Source organism: Bos indicus x Bos taurus, chromosome 18, assembly GCF_003369695.1.
Source record: "Bos indicus x Bos taurus breed Angus x Brahman F1 hybrid chromosome 18, Bos_hybrid_MaternalHap_v2.0, whole genome shotgun sequence".
In the NCBI taxonomy this organism is placed as follows: domain Eukaryota; kingdom Metazoa; phylum Chordata; class Mammalia; order Artiodactyla; family Bovidae; genus Bos; species Bos indicus x Bos taurus.
The window spans coordinates 11,108,178-11,128,647 of record NC_040093.1 but is presented as its reverse complement, the minus strand read 5'-3'; the positions used below and the strand labels follow the sequence as shown (position 1 = coordinate 11,128,647).

Genomic DNA, 20,470 nt, shown 5'->3' with positions numbered 1-20,470 from the left:
CATTAATTTGCTAGAGTGGGCTCACAGAACTCTGGAAAACACTCGCTAAATTATCACTTCATTATAAAAGGATTTTAACAGCCAGATGCAGTAGAGGAAGAGATAGTTAGATAGCATCACTGACTTGATGGATGTGAATTTGAGTAAACTTTGGGAGATGGTGGAGGAGAGAGGAACCTGCAGTCCACGGGGTCGCAGAGAGTTGGACATGACCATGACTGGACAGATGATGAGATCAAAAGGCTCCCAAGCACAGGAGCTTCTGTCCTCTGTATTCTGGGGTTTGGAATTTGCTACCCTGGTGGCTCAAAAGGTAAAGAGTGAGTGAAGTCGCTCAGTCGTGTCTGACTCTTTGCCATCCTGTGGACTGTAGCCTACCAGGCTCCTCCATCCATGGGACTCTCCAGGCAAGAATACTGGAGTGGGTTGCCATTTCCTTCTCCAGGGGATCTTCCCAACCCCAAAAGGTAAAGAATCTGCCCTCAATGCAGGGGACCTAGGTTTGATCCCTGGGCTGGGAAGATCCCTTGGAGAAGGGAACGGCAACCCACTCCAGTATTCTTGCCTGGAGAATTCCGACAGAGGAACCTGGCAGGCTACATTCCATGGGGTCTCAGAGAGTCGGACAGGACTGAAGGGACTGACACTTTCACTCTCGCAGCACAAAGTTGTATCCTAGTTCACCAACGGTTAAGCTCCTGGAACCCCATCCTGTGGGGCTGTATGGATGTTTCATTATATAGGCATGATTGATGAAATCCTTGGTCACTGGCAGTTGACCTCAATCTCTAGCTCTTTTTACATCCCAGGAGGGGGTAGTTGGGTGGAGAGTGGGAGTGAGGTGGAAGGGACTGAAATTTTAATCCTTTAATCCCAAGATTGGTTCCCCAGGCAAACAGTCCATCCTTGAGTCACTTAAGGCTTTCTGAAGGGTATCTCATTAACATAACAAAAGACATCTTTATCTCCTCACAAGAAATCCTAAAGGTTTTAGGAGCTCCAGGGAATAGGATTCCCTAGTGACTCAGATGGTAAAACATCTGCCTGCAATGCAGAGGACCCAGGTTCGATCCGTGGGTTGGGAAGATCCCTTGGAGAAGGTCATGGCAACCCACTCCAGTATCCTTGTCTGGAGATTCCCACGGACAGACAAGCCTGGTGGGCTACACTCCATGGGGTCCCAAAACATTGGACATGAGCTGAAATCAAGATTGCCAGGAAAAATATCAATAACCTCAGATATGCAGGTGACACCACCCTTATGGCAGAAAATGAAGAGGAACTAAAAAGCCTCTTGATGAAAGTGAAAGAGGAGAGTGAAAAAGTTGGCTTAAAGCTCAACATGCAGAAAACTAAGACCATGGCATCTGGTCCCATCACTTCATGGGAAATAGATGGGGAAACAGTGGAAACAGGGTCAGACTTTAATTTTTTGGGCTCCAAAATCATTGCAGTTGGTGATTGCAGCCATGAAATTAAAAGACACTTACTCCTTGGAAAAAGTTATGACCAACCTAGATAGCATATCTAAAGCAGAGACATTACTTTGCCAACAAAGGTTCGTCTAGTCAAGGCTATGGTTTTTTCCAGTGGTCATGTACGGATGTGAGAGTTGGACTGTGAAGAAGGCTGAGTGCCGAAGAATTGATGCTTTTGAACTGTGGTGTTGGAGAAGACTCTTGAGAGTCCCTTGGACTGCAAGGAGATCCAACCAGTCCATCCTAAAGGAGACCAGTCCTGGGTGTTCATTGGAAGGACTGATGCCAAGGCTGAAACTCCAATACTTTGGCCACCTTATGCGAAGAGTTGACTCATTGAAAAAGACTCTAATGCTGGGAGGGATTGGGGGCAGGAGGAGAAGGGGATGACAGAGGATGAGATGGCTGGATGGCATCACCGACTTGATGCACATGAGTTTGAGTGAACTCCAGGAGTTGGTGATGGACAGGGAGGCCTGGCATGCTGCAATTCATGGGGTCACAAAGAGTCAGACACGACTGAGCGACTGAACTGAACTGAACTGAAGTGACTAACACATGCCAGGAATGACAAAGGTTAAAGATATATTTTGGGGATTTCCCTGGTAGTTCAGTGGCTAAGACTCAATACTACCCATCCAGGGGACAGGGGTTTAATCTCTGGCTAGGGAACTAGATCCTGCAACTAAGAGTTTGTATGCGGCAATTAAAGATCCTTTGTGCCATAATAAGATACTGCTGCTGCTACTGCTAAGTCGCTTCAGTTGTGTCTGACTCTGTGCGATCTCATAGACGGCAGCCCATCAGGCTCCCCCGTCTCGGATTCTCCGGGCAAGAACACTGGAGTGGGTTGCCATTTCCTTCTCCATAATAAGATAAGATGCAGCCAAATAAATAAATATATTGTGTTTGGCTTCTTTCACCCAACATAAGGTTTTGTGAATCATCCATGATGTAATACATGTAGTAGATTATTCCTTTTTCATTGCCGAGTAATATTCCATCTCATGGCTATGTCACACTCTGTTCTTTTACAGCTCAGTAAGACATGTGGGACTTGGGACATGAAAAAATCTTCCATGAACATTTCTGTACAAGTCTTATGGTAGACATATATTTTCATTCTTTTGGATAAATACCTAGAGTGGATCTACTTATGAGGTTAAAATAACTCATCTTTATAGAAAACAGTCAAACTGTATTCCAGTGTGGGACAATGCCATTCCCACCAGAAAGTACAAGAGTTCCCAGTTGTTCCACAACCTTACCAACATTTGTGGTGTTGATCTTTTTCTTTGTTACCATTTTGGTGGTTATGTGTAGTATCTCCTTGTGTGTGTGTGTTTCCTTCTCCAGTGACAAAGACTATCTTTGTGCACTTATTGGCCATTTGTATATATTTTGTGCAGGATCTCTTTCAGCTATTTCATTACTGAGTTGGAGTCTTCCTTATGTATTCTGGATACACGTTCTTTGCCAGCTATAAGGTTTTGCAAATATCTTCTGACAGACTGTAGCTAGGATTTTCTTTAACTTGAAGTTTTTTGAAGGGTAGAAGTTCCGCATTCTAATTAAGTTTGATTTTTAAAAAGATTTTTTTTTTATTGGAAGACAACTGCTTTACAATATTGTGCTGGTTTCTGCCATATATCAATCAACCACAGGTGTACATGTTTCTTCCCTCTCGAACCTCCCTCCCTTCTCCCACCCCTATGGTTACTGCTGTCCGTGTCCCATTCAAGGAATCTTTGCCTGCTTCTTGAGGTCAAGAAAATATTTCTCCTTTTTTTCTAGGAGGGCAGACTTCTGTCCCCATATGTTGACTCTATGGCTGCCTATAGCCACTGGACCACCAGGGAAGGAAGCCCCAAGAAATGTATCTTTGATCTTTGTCACTCCTGGCATATGTGTCAGTCACTTAGTCATGTCCAACTCTTTGGGACCCCATGGAGTGTAGCCTACCAGGCTTCTCTGTCTATGGGATTCTCCAGGCAAGAATACTGGAGTGGGTTGCCATTTCCCCTCTCCAAGGGATCTTGCGAACTCAGGGATGGAACCTGGATCCTCTGCATTGCAGGCAGATTCTTTACCATTTTGAGCCACTAGGGAAGCTCATATGTCACTACTGACTTGAGTCTTGTTTCCTTTCTCCCAGCAGTGTTTTGTAATTTTTAGCTGGACAGTTAGTTGAAAGAAGAGATGACAGGATTTATGGGTGCATCTGATCTGTGTGTGAGGAGGAGGGGTATGCTGAGGAAAAAAGGGAGAAGGCAAGGCTGATTGCCAAAGTTTTCTTTTGGGTGTAGATGAGAAAAGAAAGCTATTTGCCTCAGGGGAGGAGTAGCCTGGGTTTAGACTCAGCTTAATTGACATCCCAGAACCACCTGCGTGACCTGAAACCCCCCTGCCCACACCTACCCAGCCTGGTGGGACTCTGGGTGGGAAAATTTGGGGGAAGTGATAGAGGAGCTGACACCTTCTCCTGGGGCTTTTGAGGACTTGTTCCTTTTTTTTTTCATATGAGATCTTTAAAAAAAACTAATAATTAATTTAGCTGTGCTGGATCTCTGTCGCTGCGAGGGCCTTTCTTTCGTTGCGGTGCTTGGACTTCTCTTTGCAGTGGCTTCTCTTGCTGTGGAGCATGAACTCTAGAGTGTAGGCTCAGTAGTTGCGGCGTATGGGCGTAGTTGCTCCGGGATTTTCCCGGACCAGGGATTGAACTGTGTCTCCTGCACGGACAGGTGGATTCTCCATCACTGAATCACCGGGAAGCCCCTTGTGTGGGATCTTAGTTCCCAGACCAGGGATCGAACGTGTGCCCCCTGTAGTGGAAGCACAGATTCTTGAACCCTGGACCTCCAGGGCAGCCCCCGAGGACCTGTTCTTTTCTTCCTCTCCCTGATGACCAGCTTTCTTTCCCCTCTCCGGTGGGCCAGGAGGGTCTGTTACAGGACTGGGTCCTCCCACCAGTAGCCTTTTGGCCGGTCAGTGAGGGTCAGGTGGCCCCTCCCTGTCTCCCTGTCACCCTTGGCTCAAGCTAATGAGACGGGTCCTGCTTCCCCAGCCAGGCTGCTGGCCTTAATCTCTCCTGGCAGGGGGTTGGTGGGGGGCGGTGAAGGAAGAAAGGGCCCCTTATGGTGAAACACAATGACCCAGCCACAAGGCGGGATTACTGAGATCTCACGCACGCACATAGGTAGGTGTTGGGATACATTGGGATGGGAAACAGACCCGCGTGGGGTCAGGAGCTCAGGGAGATATTTATATCCACACACACACACACCCTGAAAAGGACAGAGAGGAGAAAATTCAGAGAGAGGCAGAAACAAGGAGAGTCAGAAGTATAGATCAAGAAAGGTATCAAGATAGGGAGAAAGAACTGGAGGGGGAACTAGAGAGAAAGAAAGCAAGAATCAGAAGAAGAGACAGGGAAGAGGGAAAAACAAGAACAGAAATTGAAGTTTAAGAGGTTGGATGAAGGACAGAGGTGCTGGTGGGGTGGGGGAGAGACTGGAGTCACAGAGAGGCAAGTGTGTGTGTGTGTGTGTGTGTTAGTCGCTCAGTCGTGTCTGACTCTTTGTGACCCCATGGACTGTAGCCAGGCTCCTCTGTCCATGGAATTCTCCAAGCAAGAATACTGGAGTGGATTGCCATTCCTTTCTCCAGGGGATCTTCCCAACCCAGGGATTGAACCTGGGTCTCCCACTTTGCAGGCAGAATCTTTACCATCTGAGCCACTCGGGAAGCCCATATGCTTATAGACACAGAGAGACAAGGACAGAGACCAAAATCAAAACAGGAACAGGGACTCAGAGAGAGAGAATGAGAGAGATGGCAAGAGGGACCAAGACAGACAGAAAAACCAATAAAGACAGGACCAGAGGGACCCAGAGCTGAAGAATGAGAGAGGGGGTACTCAAGGCAGACTGGCAGGAGCCTTGAGGGTCAGAGCAAAAGGAAATGGAGGCACGGAAATCCCAAGCAAAGACGAAGGGCATGGAGGGAGGGAGGGACAGATGGAGATGACACAGGCAGAGAGAGAGCAGGGGTCGGGGGGAGAGGAAATGGGAGGAGAAGTTGATATCAAGGAGCGATAGAGATGGTTGGCTGGCATCACTGACTCAATGGACATGAGTTTGAGCAAACTCCGGGAGATGGTGAAGGACTGGGAAGCCTGGCGTGCTGCAGTCCACGGGGTCACAAAGAGTCAGACACGACTGAGCGATTGAACAGCAACAAGTGACAGAAGCCAAGGCAAAGAAAGAAGAAAAAGGGAAACTGAGGCAGAGCAGGAAACAACGGGGCCGTGCAGAGATGACTTAGTGGACAGACAGACTGCTGGGGAGAGGAAGGACGACCCAGGAGAGGGAGCCGGAGAGCCCCGCGCCCCTCGGTTCTCGAATGATCTCTCAGAACATCCCACCTTGCTCTCCTTCCTCTTTGATAGAACAACAGCCGAAGCTCGAGGGACTCCAGTTAGACCTAAGGAAGAACTTCCCTGAGGAGTACGGGCTCCTGGTCCCAGGGTGCTGGGGCCTCCCATCCCCATCAGCCCTAATTGCCAAGATGTCATGGTTGCGGGGGGCGGGGAGGGGGAGGAGAGGAGGGGATTAGGCAGACGGGCGCCCCTCCCCCTCCCCGCCAATGTCACCTCCTGGCGCCCAGTCGAGTCCCCCACCCGGGGGCCAGGATTACCCTCCGAGATCCAGGCCACGGCAGATGACATCACTCCCAGCCAGGGCTTAAAATCTCCCCATGTGAGGGGACCCGTTTCCTTCAGCCCCTGCTGTCTGATGACTCCATCCCCGGGCCCCCCAGGAGAGCCCCGTCCCCACTCTCTGAAGGTGAGTGTCCACAGGAGCAGCCGAGGAAAGGGGATGGAGAAAGTGGGGGCGAGAGAGGGGAGAGGAGGGCTCAGGACGTGGGTTCATTTTGTTCATGGCTGTGTTTTCAGGGTCTGGCATAGGGTTGAGGAGCGGGAGTGTATGATGTTGGCTGGATGATGGTACAGGGATCAGAGTGTCTGTCCTGACGTTTGGAGAAATACGGCAGCCGGGGGCAGCAAGGATGGCCAGGAGAAGCTGGCCCGTGGCACACAGACTCCGTCAGGGGCTGCCTGTTGGGGGGGTGGCATGACCAAACCCGCCAGCTCCCAGGGTTGGGCGCTTTTCACAGCCTGAAGGCAACTCCTTGGCTCATCTCCTTGTACTTTCCTTACAAGCTGGCACAGCCTGAAACTCCCTCTTCATGTGTGCGTTCATCTACTCAGTGCCCATCTCCCCCAGTGAACCTTGATTTCCTCCCAGCACCTGCTGTGTGGTTGGGATGCCTAAGTATTTGTTGAATAGATGGATGGAAGGATGGAGGGATGAGCGAAATAGAATCAGAGAGACACGTACACCGAGCGGGAAGGTTTTGTGGCTGCGGCAGGAAGGAGGAAGGGGAGACGAGGAGACTACCCCAGGGGCCTGGGGATGCGATAGTTTGGGGATGAAATGGGGCCGAATTGATTATTTGGGGACCTCGCTGTCTCCTGAGGCTCTGGCTTTCCCCGCATCCAATCCTGGGTGGTGAGCACGACCCCCAGGTTTTTCTCTCTTTTTTTAACGTTTAAACTTTTTATTTTGTACTGGAGTATGACCGATCAACAATGGTGTGATAGTTTCAGGTGGACAGCAAAGGGACTCAGCCCTACATACACGTGTATCCATTCTCCGCCAGACTCCCCTACCATCCAGGCTGCCACATAACATGGTCAGCTCCTTGTCTCTTGGGTGACCGAGCCAGTGCGGGCTGCAGAGATCCGACAAAACTGGGGGGTAGGTCTTGCTCGGACTGAGGTGGAGCCATGTAGGTCTGTGAGGTCACTCGGAGCCTCAGTTTCCTCATCTGCAAAGTGGAGACAATGACAAGTTGTTGTCATGATGCAGTCGGATGAGCCATGGGAAGCTCATGTCTCAGACCTGGGCTTGTTGTGAGTGCAGGGGAGAGGGCTGGCCTCATCCCACTTTGGGGGGTCCTGAGCATTTTTGGGGGATAAGGCAATGCTCTGAGATCCAAGATATCTGGGTTTTATTCCTGACTGTGCCACTCACCCCTGTGTGTCATCAGAAATGGACAGAACCCCCTTCAGCCTCAGTTCCCTCATCTGAGAAGTGGGCATGTGAGCTCCACAGGGGGCTGTGGGGAGCATCCTGAGGTCGTGTAGCTTGGTGGTTGGGAGGGCGCAGGCTGTAGGGGAGGGTGCTGGCTCTGCTGCCGGTGTATGTGATGGGACCCGGGACTCCGCTTCTCGGAGCCTCGGTGTCCTCCTTGGTGGCATGGAGGTGGCAGTAAGACCTGCCCCATGGGACGATTTCCCTGGGTCACTGTTCCTGGAGATCTTGTTCCTGAGCAGCTGGGGATTCCAACTGGAGGTCCTAATGGATGGAGGACTTTCTGCCTGTCTGGGGGCAGGTGCCTTCCTTCCCCAAGGCTTGGTTTCTCCAGCCATAGATTATCTTCAGGACGACCCACAAGGTGGGTGTGAGCCTTCAGACCTCACCTGTCCAAGCACCTGCTCAGGTGGGAGTCTGGCCCCAGAGCTGCTGAACCCCCGGAGCCCTGAGCAATAGCTTCAGGCCCCACTCTACTGTTTGGGACTATGAAACATCACTGCCATGAAATTCACCTGGCAGGATGATAAAGGGTCGCTGTCAGGCTCACTGCAAATTCTCAATGAAAGATGGACACTGTGGTTGTTGTCTGTGCTCTTGGAGGTTGTACACACAAAGCCTGTTTGGAGGAGAGAAGTCCCGGAAGGTCTGATATCATCGACCACCTCATCTAGCTGCCAGACCCAGAGGAGGGCTTCAGTGGGTGTCTGACATCACTTATGTTCTTATTGTTCTTTGCTGATGTCTTGTCCACCACACGCTTGCTTATTGGATGATCTGTAGAGTGGGCAAACCCTCAACCTTGGAGGTCATTATCATTATCAGCTGCTTGACTCAGGTTTCCTGCCTGTAGAATGGGATGCTCCCAGGACGAGAGATCTAGGCTTTCCTGGAAGACCAACCCCTTAGCCGGGCAACTCGATGCAGATCCCTGGTGAAGACAGTAGAAATGGATCTTTTTTAAAAATTATTTATTTATTTTTGGTTGCTCTTGGTCTTCCTTGCTGCACAGGCGCTCTCTAGCTTCGGTGAGCAGGGGCTACTCTTTGTTGAGATGCATGAGCTTCTCACTGCAGTGATTTCTCTTGATTTGAAGCACAGCTCTAGGGCATGCAGTCTCAGTAGCTGTGACTCACGGGCTTGATTGCTCCAAGGCATGTAGAATCTTCCCAGATCAGGGATCGAACCTGTGTCTCTTGCATTGGCAGGCAGATTGCTATCACCAGGGAAGCCCTAGAAATGGATGCTTTTGTTCCAAGCTCTGCAAACTGTCCTTAGAGGGCAAGTTCAGCAGGCTCCCTGTTTCCCTTTTCTCATGAGGGTCTGATGAAATATCATCAGTCCTTGGAGGAAAGGAAGGTGACAGAGGGGATCCAGGCTGGGAACTGGGAGAACAGGACCTCCACGAGGGTGGTCCCCACTCACAGCCTGAGTGAGCCAGGCAAGTCCCAGCACCTGAGTCTGCAGATGTTCTCAATTATAAAATATGAACATAATAGTAATACTGTCTCTAAGACCCAGGCTTGGGCTGAGGACTCAATGCCGTGTTGCACTGGGAAGTCTTGTGTATTAGTTATCTGTGGCTGTGTAACAAGTTAACCCCAAACCTAGCAGCTTAAAACAAATACATATTCATGATGTTGTATAGTTTCCTAAAGGAAATAAACCTTGAATATTCATTGGAAGGACTTATGTTGAACCTGAAGCTCCAATCCTTTGGCCACCTGATGTGAAGAGCCAACTCATTGGAAAAGACCCTGATGCTGGGAAAGATTGAAGGGAGGAGAAAGGGGATGATGAGGACGAGATGGTTGGATGGCATCACTGACTCAATGGACATGAGTTTGAGCAATCTTTGGGAGATGGTGAAGGACAGGGAAGCCTGGCGTGCTACAGTCCATGGGGCCACAAAGAGTCGAACACGACTGAGTGACTGAACAACGGACAAAAGTTTCTGAGGTCACAGGAATCCAGGGACAGCATCACTGGATGAGTCTGGCTCAGGGTCTCTCTTCCTGTTGTAGTCGGATGTCAATCAGGGCTGCCGTCACTTGAAGGGTTGACTGAGGCTGGACAGTCAGATTCCTGGGAGTTCATTCCCATGGCTGTCGGCAGGAGGCCTCAGTTCTTGCCGTACAGACCTCGCCACAGGACTGCACAAGCATATTCGGCACAACAGCTGCTTTGCTAGATAGAGAGAGAGGGCCGGCCTCAGAGGTCACACTGTCATTTCCACAATATCTTATTGGTTGCACATGCAGCCGTGCTCCGTGGGAGGAGCCAACTCTAGGGTGTAAATACGAGTCATTATCTAGGACACCCCTTGATTCTTAGGGTTTATGTGTTGTTTCTACTTTTATGATTAGTATCGACACCGAGCGTCCCCGAGACCTTTCCATCAGGTCCCACCCACTCTCAGTCCACTTTCCATCCTGATCACTCTGCTCCAGTAGGGCTGGACACCTTGGTTCTCCTCCCACGAGATGAAACGATTCCAGCCTCAGACCTTTGCACCTGCTGCTCCCTCTGCCTAGAGACCTCTACCCCGAGATCCTCTCACAGCAGATGCACAGTCCTTCGTTTTGCAGCCCCAAATTCACCTCCTTAGAGAGAGGTCTTCCCTGATCATGCTTCCCCAGAGCATGCTTGAGCAGTCCTGTGGTGAGATCTGCGTGGCAAGAACTGAGGCCTCCTGCCAACAGCCATAAGAATGAACCCCAAGGAATCTGACTGTCCAGCCTCAGTCAAGCCTTCAAGAGATGGCAGCCCTGATTGACATCTGACTTCCCTGATCATTCACCTAAATCAGACGACTCACCCTCACCTCAAACCCCATCATTCTCTTATTTTGTTGTTCATTGTTCAGTCACTAAGTTATGTCCGACTCTTTACGACCCCATGGACTGCAGCACGCCAGGCTTCCCTGTCCTTCACCATCTCACGGAGCTTGCTCAAACTCATGACCATTGAGTCGGTGATGCCATCCAACTATCTCATCCTCTGTCTTCCCTTTCTCCTCCTGCCTTCAATCTTTCCCAGTATCAGGGTTTTTTCCAATGAGTTGGTTCTTCTCACCAGGTGGCCAGAGTACGGGAGCTTCAGCTTCAGCATCAGGTCTTTCAATGAATATTCAAGGTTGATTCCCTGTGGGATTGACTCATTTGATCTCCTTGCTGTCCAAGTGACTCTTAAGAGTCTTCTCTAGCAACACAGTTTGAAAGCAACTCAGCCTTCTTTATGGCCCAACTCTCACATCTGTACATGACTGCCAGAAAAACCATAGTTTTGACTATATGACCTTTGTTGGCAAAGTGATATCTCTGCCTTTGAATATGCTGTCTGGGTTTGTCATAGCTTTCCTTCCAAGGAGTAATCATCTTTTAATTTCTTACTACCCCATTTAATTTTCCTTGGAGTTCTTGAAAGTCTCTGGAAGCATTTTGAGTTTCTTAAGAAAAGTCTATTTCCTTGTTCGATGTTGATTTCCCTGATCAGAACCTCAAATTTCAATCCCATGAGAGCAGAGATGCTGTGTGTCTTATTTCTTATTGTCTCCCTAGACCTTAGAGCATGATTGATTTTCAAAAAGTATTTACTGAGTGGACAGCAGAACTTCAATTTATGATAAACGAAACTCAAATGAGGGTTGAGAAGGACAGGGCAGTGAGAGAAGGATGAGGTGGGAGCTCACATAAACACCATCCAATTGTAAGCATTTATTTATTTTGCAAATATTTATTGGGCATGCTGGGGACACCCCAGGGACTAAAATGTTCCTAGTCTCCATTCTCAGGTAGCTGGATTAGGGGAGACAGACAGGCAAACATATTTATAAATATGTCATATTTAGTATGTGTGATTCCTGAAGAACAGGAGAAAGTGTGTGTGTGTGTGTGAGAGAGAGAGAGAGAGAGAGACATCCTGTTTAGGGTGTGGGCTGGCTCTCCTGGGAAATTATGTTTAAGCTGTGTCCTCGAGAAGAAGGGGTTAGTTAGCTGGTGAGAGGGGGTTTGGGGCTGGGAGAGAGGCATTCCTGGCCCAGAACAGTTATTGGAAGTTTCTGGAGAGGCTGAGAGGTCTCCTGAGGTCATCTTAACTAGGGCGATAGGGAGCCCTGGAGAGCGTCTCTCTCTCTCTTTTAAATAGGTGGTATTGTTGGCTTTGTTGTTGAAAGGGTAATTTACACACACGTGGTTAAAAAGGAATCCAAACTGTAAAACAAGGTATGGATACAACACAGCTCCTCAGAGGCAGCCACTTTTACTGAATATTGTGTCCTTCTTCCTGGGAATGTTCTATGCAGTAGGAATATATAAGTATATGTATATATGCTGTGCTCAGTCGCTTCAGTCATGTCCAACTCTCTGCGACCCCATGGACCGTAGCCCACCAGGCTCCTCTGTCCGTGGGATTCTTCAGGCAAGAATACTGGAGTGGGTTGCCATTTCCTCCTCCAGGGGATCTTCCCCACCCAGGGACTGAACTTGTGTCTGTTAAGTCTCCTGCATTGGCAGGCAAAAATATATGTATGTATATATTTTTAAAAACCACAAGTGGTAGCATGCTATACACACTGTTGTTTTCCTTTGATATATATATACACATATATAGTATATATAATTTAGTAATAAATGATATCTACTATACACAGCACTGCACTTTTTTCCCTTTGAATATACGTTGTATATATAATGTGGTTTTTGTTGTTTAGTTGCTTAGTTATGTCCAAATCTTTTGTGACCCTATGCACTGTAGTCTGCCAGGCTCCTTTGTCTATGGGATTTCCCAGTCAAGAATACTGGAGCAGGTTGCCATTTCCTGCTCCAGGGGATCTTCCCCACCCAGGGGTTGAACCTGTGTCTCCTGCATTAGCCGGCTGATTCTTTTACCACTGAGTCACCAGGGAAGCCCATAATTTGGTAAAATATGATATCTAATACACAGACACACACCCCTGTATTGCCAAAATGTAATAAAAAAATAAAAAACCTGACTCTTAGGCACATGTCATAAGCCAAAAACAAAGATTGAAGTCGTGAACCGGCTGTTTCCAAGGAGAATTCAAGGAAGAGAGGTTAATACTGTTATTCGGAAAAGGTGTGCTGAAAAAAGCTGGTCAGGTTAGGTACAAAACTAGTTCAAGTTCTACAGGCAGCAAAACTGTAACCCTGAGGTTATCTTTTCCACCAGAGACAAATCATTGGCAACCAAGCATCGGAAAGTTGCCAGTGTCTGGATCCTAATCAACAGTGAAGAATCAATTGAGCAAGGGTACAGTCCCCTAGAAAAGGAACCAATGCTTGGGTTGGTTGTCTAGATAACCAGGAGGTGACTTGCTGTCAACCATTTGTCTCATTGCTAAGTTTAGGATAATCTTTTTTTTTAATTTATTTATTTGGCTGTGCTGGGTTTTAGTTGCAGCCCACTGGCTCCGGAGCACATAGGCTCAGTAGCTGCGGTGCTCAGGCTTACCTGCCTCACAGCATGTGGGATTTTAGTTCCCCGACCAGGGATCGAACCCACATCCCCTGCATCGGAAGGTGGATTCTTAACCACTGGACCACCAGGGAAGTCCCAGGATAATCTTTCCTTAACTATATACTAGAGGTCGATTCAAGTCCATTCACAGAGAATTATAGTTTTTAATGACTTTATAGTACTCTCTTGCCCGGATGTGCCATAATCGTAACATAACTTACTTAAATTACATAACTTACTATGTCCCCTTTGGTGAACGTATAGGATGCTTCCACATTGCGGCAATTATAAATATGCTGCATTAAAAATCCTAGCTTGGGTGGGGAGGGATAAATTAGGAGTTTGGGATTAACAGACACGCACTACGATATATGAAGGAGAGAAACAACAAAGACCCACCGTAGAGCGCAGGGAACTCTGTTCATTACCTTGTAATAACCTGTAATGGAAACTAATATGAAAAAAATACAGAACTGAATCACTTTGCTGTGTACCAGAAACCAACACAACATTGTAAATGAACTATACTCCAATAAGAAGTATCCGAGCATAAAATCTATGCAAATGTCCGCTTGCAAATCATAATAACCGCCACAGTTTTGTAGCATTTGCTGCATGTCAGGTGCTATTTTAAGTATCAGATGCACAATAATTCATTTGACCCTCACATCAGCCTAAAGATGTAAGTTGTATTGTTCGTTCCCATCTTCTGATGAGGTGGCCGAGGCACCTTGAAGGCGAATTGCTGGGACCGAGGAAAGACTGCGTTTTTCTTTGATAAATGTTTGCAGTTTGTTCCATCCGCACTGTCGCCCATCTGACACGAGAAGCCTGTTCTGAGGCCAGCCCTGGAGTTACCAAGCCTCTTTGATCTTTGCCAACTTGATGGGTCAAAAATAGTCATGGGAGATCATTACATGCCGTCATTTGACTGTGACTCCCTTGGGGTCACTAACCATCCCGACTTGTCTGGGACTTTTCAGATTTGTCACTGAAATCCCACATCCCTATAAAGCTCTCCATCCCCGGCAGACTGAGACCACTGGTCACTCTACTTGTCATGATTCTGTGTGAGGCTGAACATCTTTTTTGAGGTCCTAGGGGTTGGGAAGTTCCCCTGGAGAAGGCCATGGCAACCCACTCTAGCATTCTTGCCTGGACAATCCCATGGACAGAGGAGCCTGGAGGGCTACAGTCCACGTGTTGCAGAGTCGGACACGACTGAGCGACTAACACTAACACACGGGGAGGGGAAAGGTCTTGGACAAGGGAGTAGGTCAGAAGATTTTTTAAAGGATAGAGTAGAAATAAGAGCTTCCATTTAGAATGCTCATTGCAGCTTTTGATCTTGGCTTTACAGAGCCCCAGTGACACTTTGACGACCTTAAGCAGAGGGCTGTTTTATAGGTGAGGAAACCCAGGCACAGAGTGGGGGAATAAGTTGCCAAAGGTCACATATCTAGGAAGAGAGTGAGGCGGTGATGAACTGGGGAGTTTGTGAGCACCCATCCTTTTCTTGCAGGCCCCCTGACCTGGGCCCTAGCATCCCCGAAGATCATGATGGCGTATATGAACCCGGGGCCCCACTATTCCGTCAACGCCTTGGCCCTGAGTGGCCCCAGTGTGGATCTGATGCACCCAGCTGTGTCCTACCCCAGTGAGTACAGTCGTCCTCCCCGCCCCCCACCCCCAGCTGGCCCCCATCTTCTGGGGTCCCTTGCCCTCAGGAAGAGGATGGGTACTTACAAGAGTGACATCAGGGCCATACACCAGCCAAACGGGCTCAACTGTAAATGCAGAGCACCACCCCACATGTCTCAGGGATGCAGGAAAGCATCTGGGTCTTCACAGAAATTTAGGACAGTGGTTCCGTCTCGGGTGAGGGAGGGAAGCCACCTGGAAGGGGGACCCAGAGGAATTCCCATCTGTCAGCATGCTTTATTTCTTAGCGAAGGAAGCGTTCTATTTTTGATGGTATTATTCTTTTATTAAGTTGACCATTACGGTCCTGCCTCTTTCATAGGCTGGATATCCCCAAATGGCTGGATATCCCAAATGTCGTGTTTCAAGTGAATGTCTTAGTGCAGAAGAAATTTTAGAAAGGGGATAAAAACCAAACTCATATACCTTCTTACACAGGTAAAGCCAGTTCTCCTCGGGGTGAGGCAAGAGTCCCCCTAAGGACAGGCAAAGGGAGAACCCATTTCCCAGGGGGACAGAGTGAGGTCTAGAAGTTGAGGGAATCAGCACCCCCTTAGTTTGGGCAGAAGAACACCCAGAAGAGGCTTGTCGGCATCCCACGCCTTCTCAGGACCTTGCGTCAACAGATGCAGAGAGTGGGGTCTCAGGTCACCCGAAGGTCCTGCTTTTCTGTCCTCACCCCAGGCGCCCCAAGAAAGCAACGGCGAGAACGGACCACCTTCACGCGAAGCCAGCTGGAAGAGCTGGAAGCCCTGTTTGCCAAGACTCAGTACCCGGACGTGTATGCCCGTGAGGAGGTGGCTCTGAAGATCAACCTGCCTGAGTCCAGGGTTCAGGTGGGGTGTCCTGGTTCCTGGGATCCAGAGCGGAGGGAAGAGGGAGAGGTCACAGAGGAAGAGCTGAAGTCATGCAGCGTCCTGTTAATCCCCCATCCCCATTACTTCACTGGCTTCCTCTCTTGCACGCCTATCCCTTCTCATTCTACTCCATCGGCCCTGCCCCCGGTCCTTCCTTTAGCATTCCCACCAAGAACACTCTCTGCTCCCTCTACCTGGAAGATATGTTCCCTACACCCTGTTCAAGTCTTTGTTTATCAACCAATCTAGTCACCTTGCCAGTCAATGAGACCTACACCGCCCTTGGCATTAGAAGCTGCAGCTTTTTCCCGCCATCCCAACTCTGCTACTCCGCCTCACTCTGCTCAATTGGTTCTCCCATAGCATTTATCACTTTCTAAAATTCTATGTGATTTCCTTCCTTACCATTTATTTATATGCTGTCTCTCTCAACTAGAATGTCAGCTTCACTGCTGTGTGCCCAAAGGAGTAGAAGAATACATGTTTATTAAATAATTGAATGGATGGGTGGATGGATGGATGCATGGATGGATAAATGTATATGTGTGTGTTTGATTGTATGTATGTATGATGTATATATGAATGTATATATGCTTGTTTGTATGATAATATGTGTACGTATGTACATAGGATTGGAAAGATGAAAGTGTGTATCATTGTATGTGAAGTAAAAGTGTCAGTCTCTCAGTCATGTCAGACTCTGCGACCCCATTGGCTGTAGCCCACCAGGCTCCTCTGTCCATGGAATTCTCCAGGCAAGAACACTGGAGTGGGTAGCCATTCCCTTGATCAAAGCCAGGTCTCTTGCATTGCAGGCAGATTCTTTATCATCTGAGCCATCAGGGAAGCCCATCATTGTGTACATTATATACAACTGTACTTATGCATGATTGTTATGTGTGTGCATATGATTAGATGGTGAATGTACATATGTATGATTGTATGTCTCCATGTATATATGAATGATTAGGTGGGCAGATGAATGTATAGGTGTATATTTGTATGTTACATGATAGCAGGTATGTACATATGATTGGCTGGAAGAATGTGTATATATGTGTGTAATTATGTATGTACACACAAATGTATTCATGTACAATTGTGTCTATTGTATATGATGGTATGTGTGTGACTGTACAACTGTATATATAAATAATTGGGTGGATGGTGGATGAATAGAGTGCCCCATGTTGTAGTTTAGCTGCTCAGTCGTGTCTGACTCTTTGTGACACCACGGACTGTAGCCCACCACGCTCCTCTGTCCAAGGGATTTCCCAGGCAAGAATGCTGGAGTGGGTTGCCATTTCCTTCTCCAGGGAATCTTCCTGACCAAGGAGCCCCAAGTCTCCTGCATTGGCAGGCGGATTCTCCACCCCTGAGCCCCCTGGGAAGCCCCCAGAGTGCCCCACAGCCGATTGCAAAGTGGAGAGTTATGACTCCGGCATGCTTCACGGATAGGCATCACCAGTCCTGGGCATCATGAAGGCTCCCCTGGGCCTCCTGCCCACTCACCCTCCCTCATCTCCCCTCTTGCCCCCCAGGTTTGGTTCAAGAACCGCCGGGCTAAATGTCGGCAGCAGCGGCAGCAGCAGAAACAGCAGCAGCAGCCCCCAGGGGCGCAAGCCAAGGCTCGTCCTGCCAAGAGGAAGGCAGGCACATCCCCGAGGTCCTCCACGGATGTCTGTCCAGACCCCCTGGGCATCTCAGATTCCTACAGCCCCCCTCTCCCCGGGCCCTCGGGCTCCCCCACCACGGCCGTGGCCACAGTGTCCATTTGGAGTCCGGCCTCCGAGTCCCCTTTGCCCGAGGCGCAGCGGGCAGGGCTAGTGGCCTCGGGCCCCTCTCTGACCTCAGCGCCCTACGCCATGACCTACGCCCCTGCTTCTGCTTTCTGCTCTTCTCCCTCAGCCTATGGGTCGCCAAGCTCCTATTTCAGTGGCCTGGACCCCTACCTGTCTCCCATGGTGCCCCCATTGGGGGGCCCGGCCCTCAGCCCCCTTTCAGGCCCCTCCGTGGGGCCCTCCCTGACCCAGTCCCCCACCTCCCTGTCAGGCCAGAGCTATGGCACTTACAGCCCTGTGGACAGCTTAGAGTTCAAGGACCCCACGGGCACCTGGAAATTCACCTACAACCCCATGGACCCCCTGGACTACAAGGATCAGAGTGCCTGGAAGTTTCAGATCTTGTAGAAGACACTCCTCTCTCCCTCTCTTGTCCCCCCTGCACATTGTCCCAACCTGCCCTGGGACAGCATCCCGGGGGAAGTGGCAGAAGTCCTTCCAAAGGTCACGGCCTCATTGGCTCCAGTGACCAACACAGTCCACCCCTTTCCTCCCGGGGAGCTCGATAGGTCTTAGTCATCCTCTCAACCCCAAGGTGGTCTCATACAGAGTCCAGCTGGCATTTCAAACCGTGAGCCCCAGACTCCAGAAACTGGTGCTGAGAACTCACCCTGAGATGAAATTAAACCAAACTTGCAGTTGACCCGGGGTCGTGTGTAGGTCAGAAAATCACAGTGCTGTTGAACAAACAGGTAGGGAGGCTTTATTCCTTAACTTTCCATTCGGGGACACTTCTGTAGCTCATGGGTAGAGATCCTTCTAGAAATTCCAAAGACAGACTTTACGAAGCCCCAGGATGGAACCTTTAGGCCAACTATACTGTTAAGTTCAGAAATTCATTTGGCAATTTTCCAGATTTCACAGACGTCAGGTTTACATGATAGGTTTAGGGGGCTACACACACACACACACACACACACACACACACATGTATTTTCTTCTTCTTGTTAGTTTCTTCTTAAAGACATTTCATCATTCATTCACGACACTGGAAATGGGCATATCTGGTGGAAGAATGGAAGGCAAGTTGCCTGTTTCACGTCTGGTTTGTTTTCTTTCGTTTTAGCATTTTTTTTAAAGGTGAACTTCACCTAAACACTGGAAGAATCACGGTTGCTGCATGGGGTACACCAGCTATGACTGTGGCTATTTCCAAGAGAAGAAGAGGTGGACAGGCTTCCCACCTGTAAATATACAAGAGACGGGGGTGGGGCAAGAGAAATGGATTTGGGGGCAGCCCCACATCCCGCACTCACACTCCCTCTTTTAGAGGTTTTGTTTTCAGTTTCGACTGTGGGGTTGGACTATAAATAGAGCTTGGCCTGGGAAATTTTCCTGGGGCCGCACTGTATTTATTTGAATACAGCCTGACCCATGGCCACAGAGACAAGCAGTGTAAGGCTCTGAAGAAGGATGCAGGCATTCCAACACTCTTGGAAGTTTGGTACTTTGGCACCTATTTTCTCAATCTGAGTTCTTTTATTTTTGGGTAGGGGAGGCAGGAGCCACGAGCCATTCACTGGTGGGTTTCACAAGGCCAGGAGTGAAAGAAAGTAGCATGGGAAGGAAGTGGTATGCTGGGAGGTGCTTAACAATGAGCTCTGGAAGGAAGAGGAAATCCTGGTTTGTCGTTGCCCATTTCTGTGGTGTAAATACTCCCACTGTGGCTGATGTCAAGGCATCAGGCTGAGGTCCCTGAACTTAGGAAGAGACACTTACCGTCTGTGCTCACTAGCCAGGACAAGCTGGCTCCAGGCCCCCAGGGCAGAAAGCAAGGTCAGGAGGAGGGGCACGATGCAAAGAGAGACTGGGTGGCATCAGATGATGCCAGGTCAGGAGGAACCATGAGCGGCACCCTGAGATCACTAGAGCCCCCAAAGATGGCTTACACATCATCTCTCCTGGGTCTGGGAGATTAGACCCAGAATCCACAGTGGGAAGTGATATCTAAACAGAGAAAGACAACATATATTGACATACGGGGTGGATGTCAATCCCCCATCCAGGCAAAAATTTGTCAGGGAGGGGCAGGTAGGAGACGGCACTGTGCTCTGGATCCGTGTAAACTCTGGGACCAGGATGCAGTGTCCATTAGGCATTTTGCAGAGGCCCCCACACTCTTTGCTGGAGGCTGGGGTCTCAGGTGTGAGTAGAGTCTCTCCCTGCCTCACCAAGTTCTCCATTCACAGAGAAGGGCGTGTCTTATACAAATGATTCAGAGGCAGTAATAGAATGGGCCAGGGTGGGGGGACCACAGACTCAGGCCAATGGGAGTAAGACTCTAAGAGCGCCCCACCCCCCACAACTTCCTGGGGTCTTCTGAGAGTTCTCTAGGAGTTGGACAGAGGAAGGAGTCAAATCTTTCAGGAGATTCCAGGTTCCTTCTCATGGGCCAGTCTCCTGAAGGCTGGTTCTTCAGCTATCCCTTAGGGATTCCTAAAGCCAGGAAGAGTGTCAAAGGAAGTGGGAACAGAACAAGAGGGCTCCCTCTTTCTGTGTCGGTCCTCTGTCCTCCCCTTGCCCACTCACTGGAGCTCCAGGTCTCCCTTCGCTGGCCACCTGTGGAGTGAAAATGATTAAAATGTTGGATCCTGCTTAAAGTCTGGGTGATTTTTTGTTTGTTTGTTTCCGTGGAGGGGCCTGGAGGTAAAAACGTCTGTCTTTGGGGCCATGGGTGTGTCCATGTGGTTTCTCTGTCTGCTCACTGTCTTTTCTGTTACATCTCTGTAAAGCTAATTAAGCAGGAATATGGGCTTCAGACAGCCAGCTTCCACCTGCTATGACCCCTCGCTGCAAGGGGGCGGTGCCCATGCTTCCTGCCTCAGTGGTCCACAGGAGGATTAAAGTAGCTTGGAAAGGGAGTGGTGTGCTGGGAGGTGCTTAGCAATTGGCTCTCGAAGGAAGAGGAATTCTTGGAGCCCTCCCCATCAGGCTCCAAGGCTCTGCAGCTTCATCTCGCA

The 20,470-nt window shown here is 49.1% G+C and overlaps 1 protein-coding gene across 1 annotated transcript; it reads left to right on the top strand.

Annotated features, from left to right (window-relative positions):
* The first annotated feature begins 6,227 nt into the window (after nt 1-6,227).
* On the top strand, nt 6,228-20,099 carry CRX (cone-rod homeobox). The gene is made up of 4 exons (XM_027515316.1): nt 6,228-6,322; nt 14,634-14,768; nt 15,497-15,648; nt 17,211-20,099. Exons 2-4 carry the CDS (start codon nt 14,669-14,671, stop codon nt 17,856-17,858), a joined length of 900 nt encoding a protein of 299 aa, XP_027371117.1. The 5' UTR covers nt 6,228-6,322; nt 14,634-14,668; the 3' UTR covers nt 17,859-20,099.
* Nucleotides 20,100-20,470: the final 371 nt, after the last annotated feature.

Coding starts and splice junctions, on each gene's coding strand:
- CRX (XM_027515316.1), top strand. CDS start 14,669: ATGATGGCGTATATGAACCCGGGGCCCCACTATTCCGTCAACGCCTTG. Junction 14,769..15,496: donor CCCAGCTGTGTCCTACCCCA/GTGAGTACAGTC, acceptor TCCTCACCCCAG/GCGCCCCAAGAAAGCAACGG. Junction 15,649..17,210: donor TGCCTGAGTCCAGGGTTCAG/GTGGGGTGTCCT, acceptor CTTGCCCCCCAG/GTTTGGTTCAAGAACCGCCG.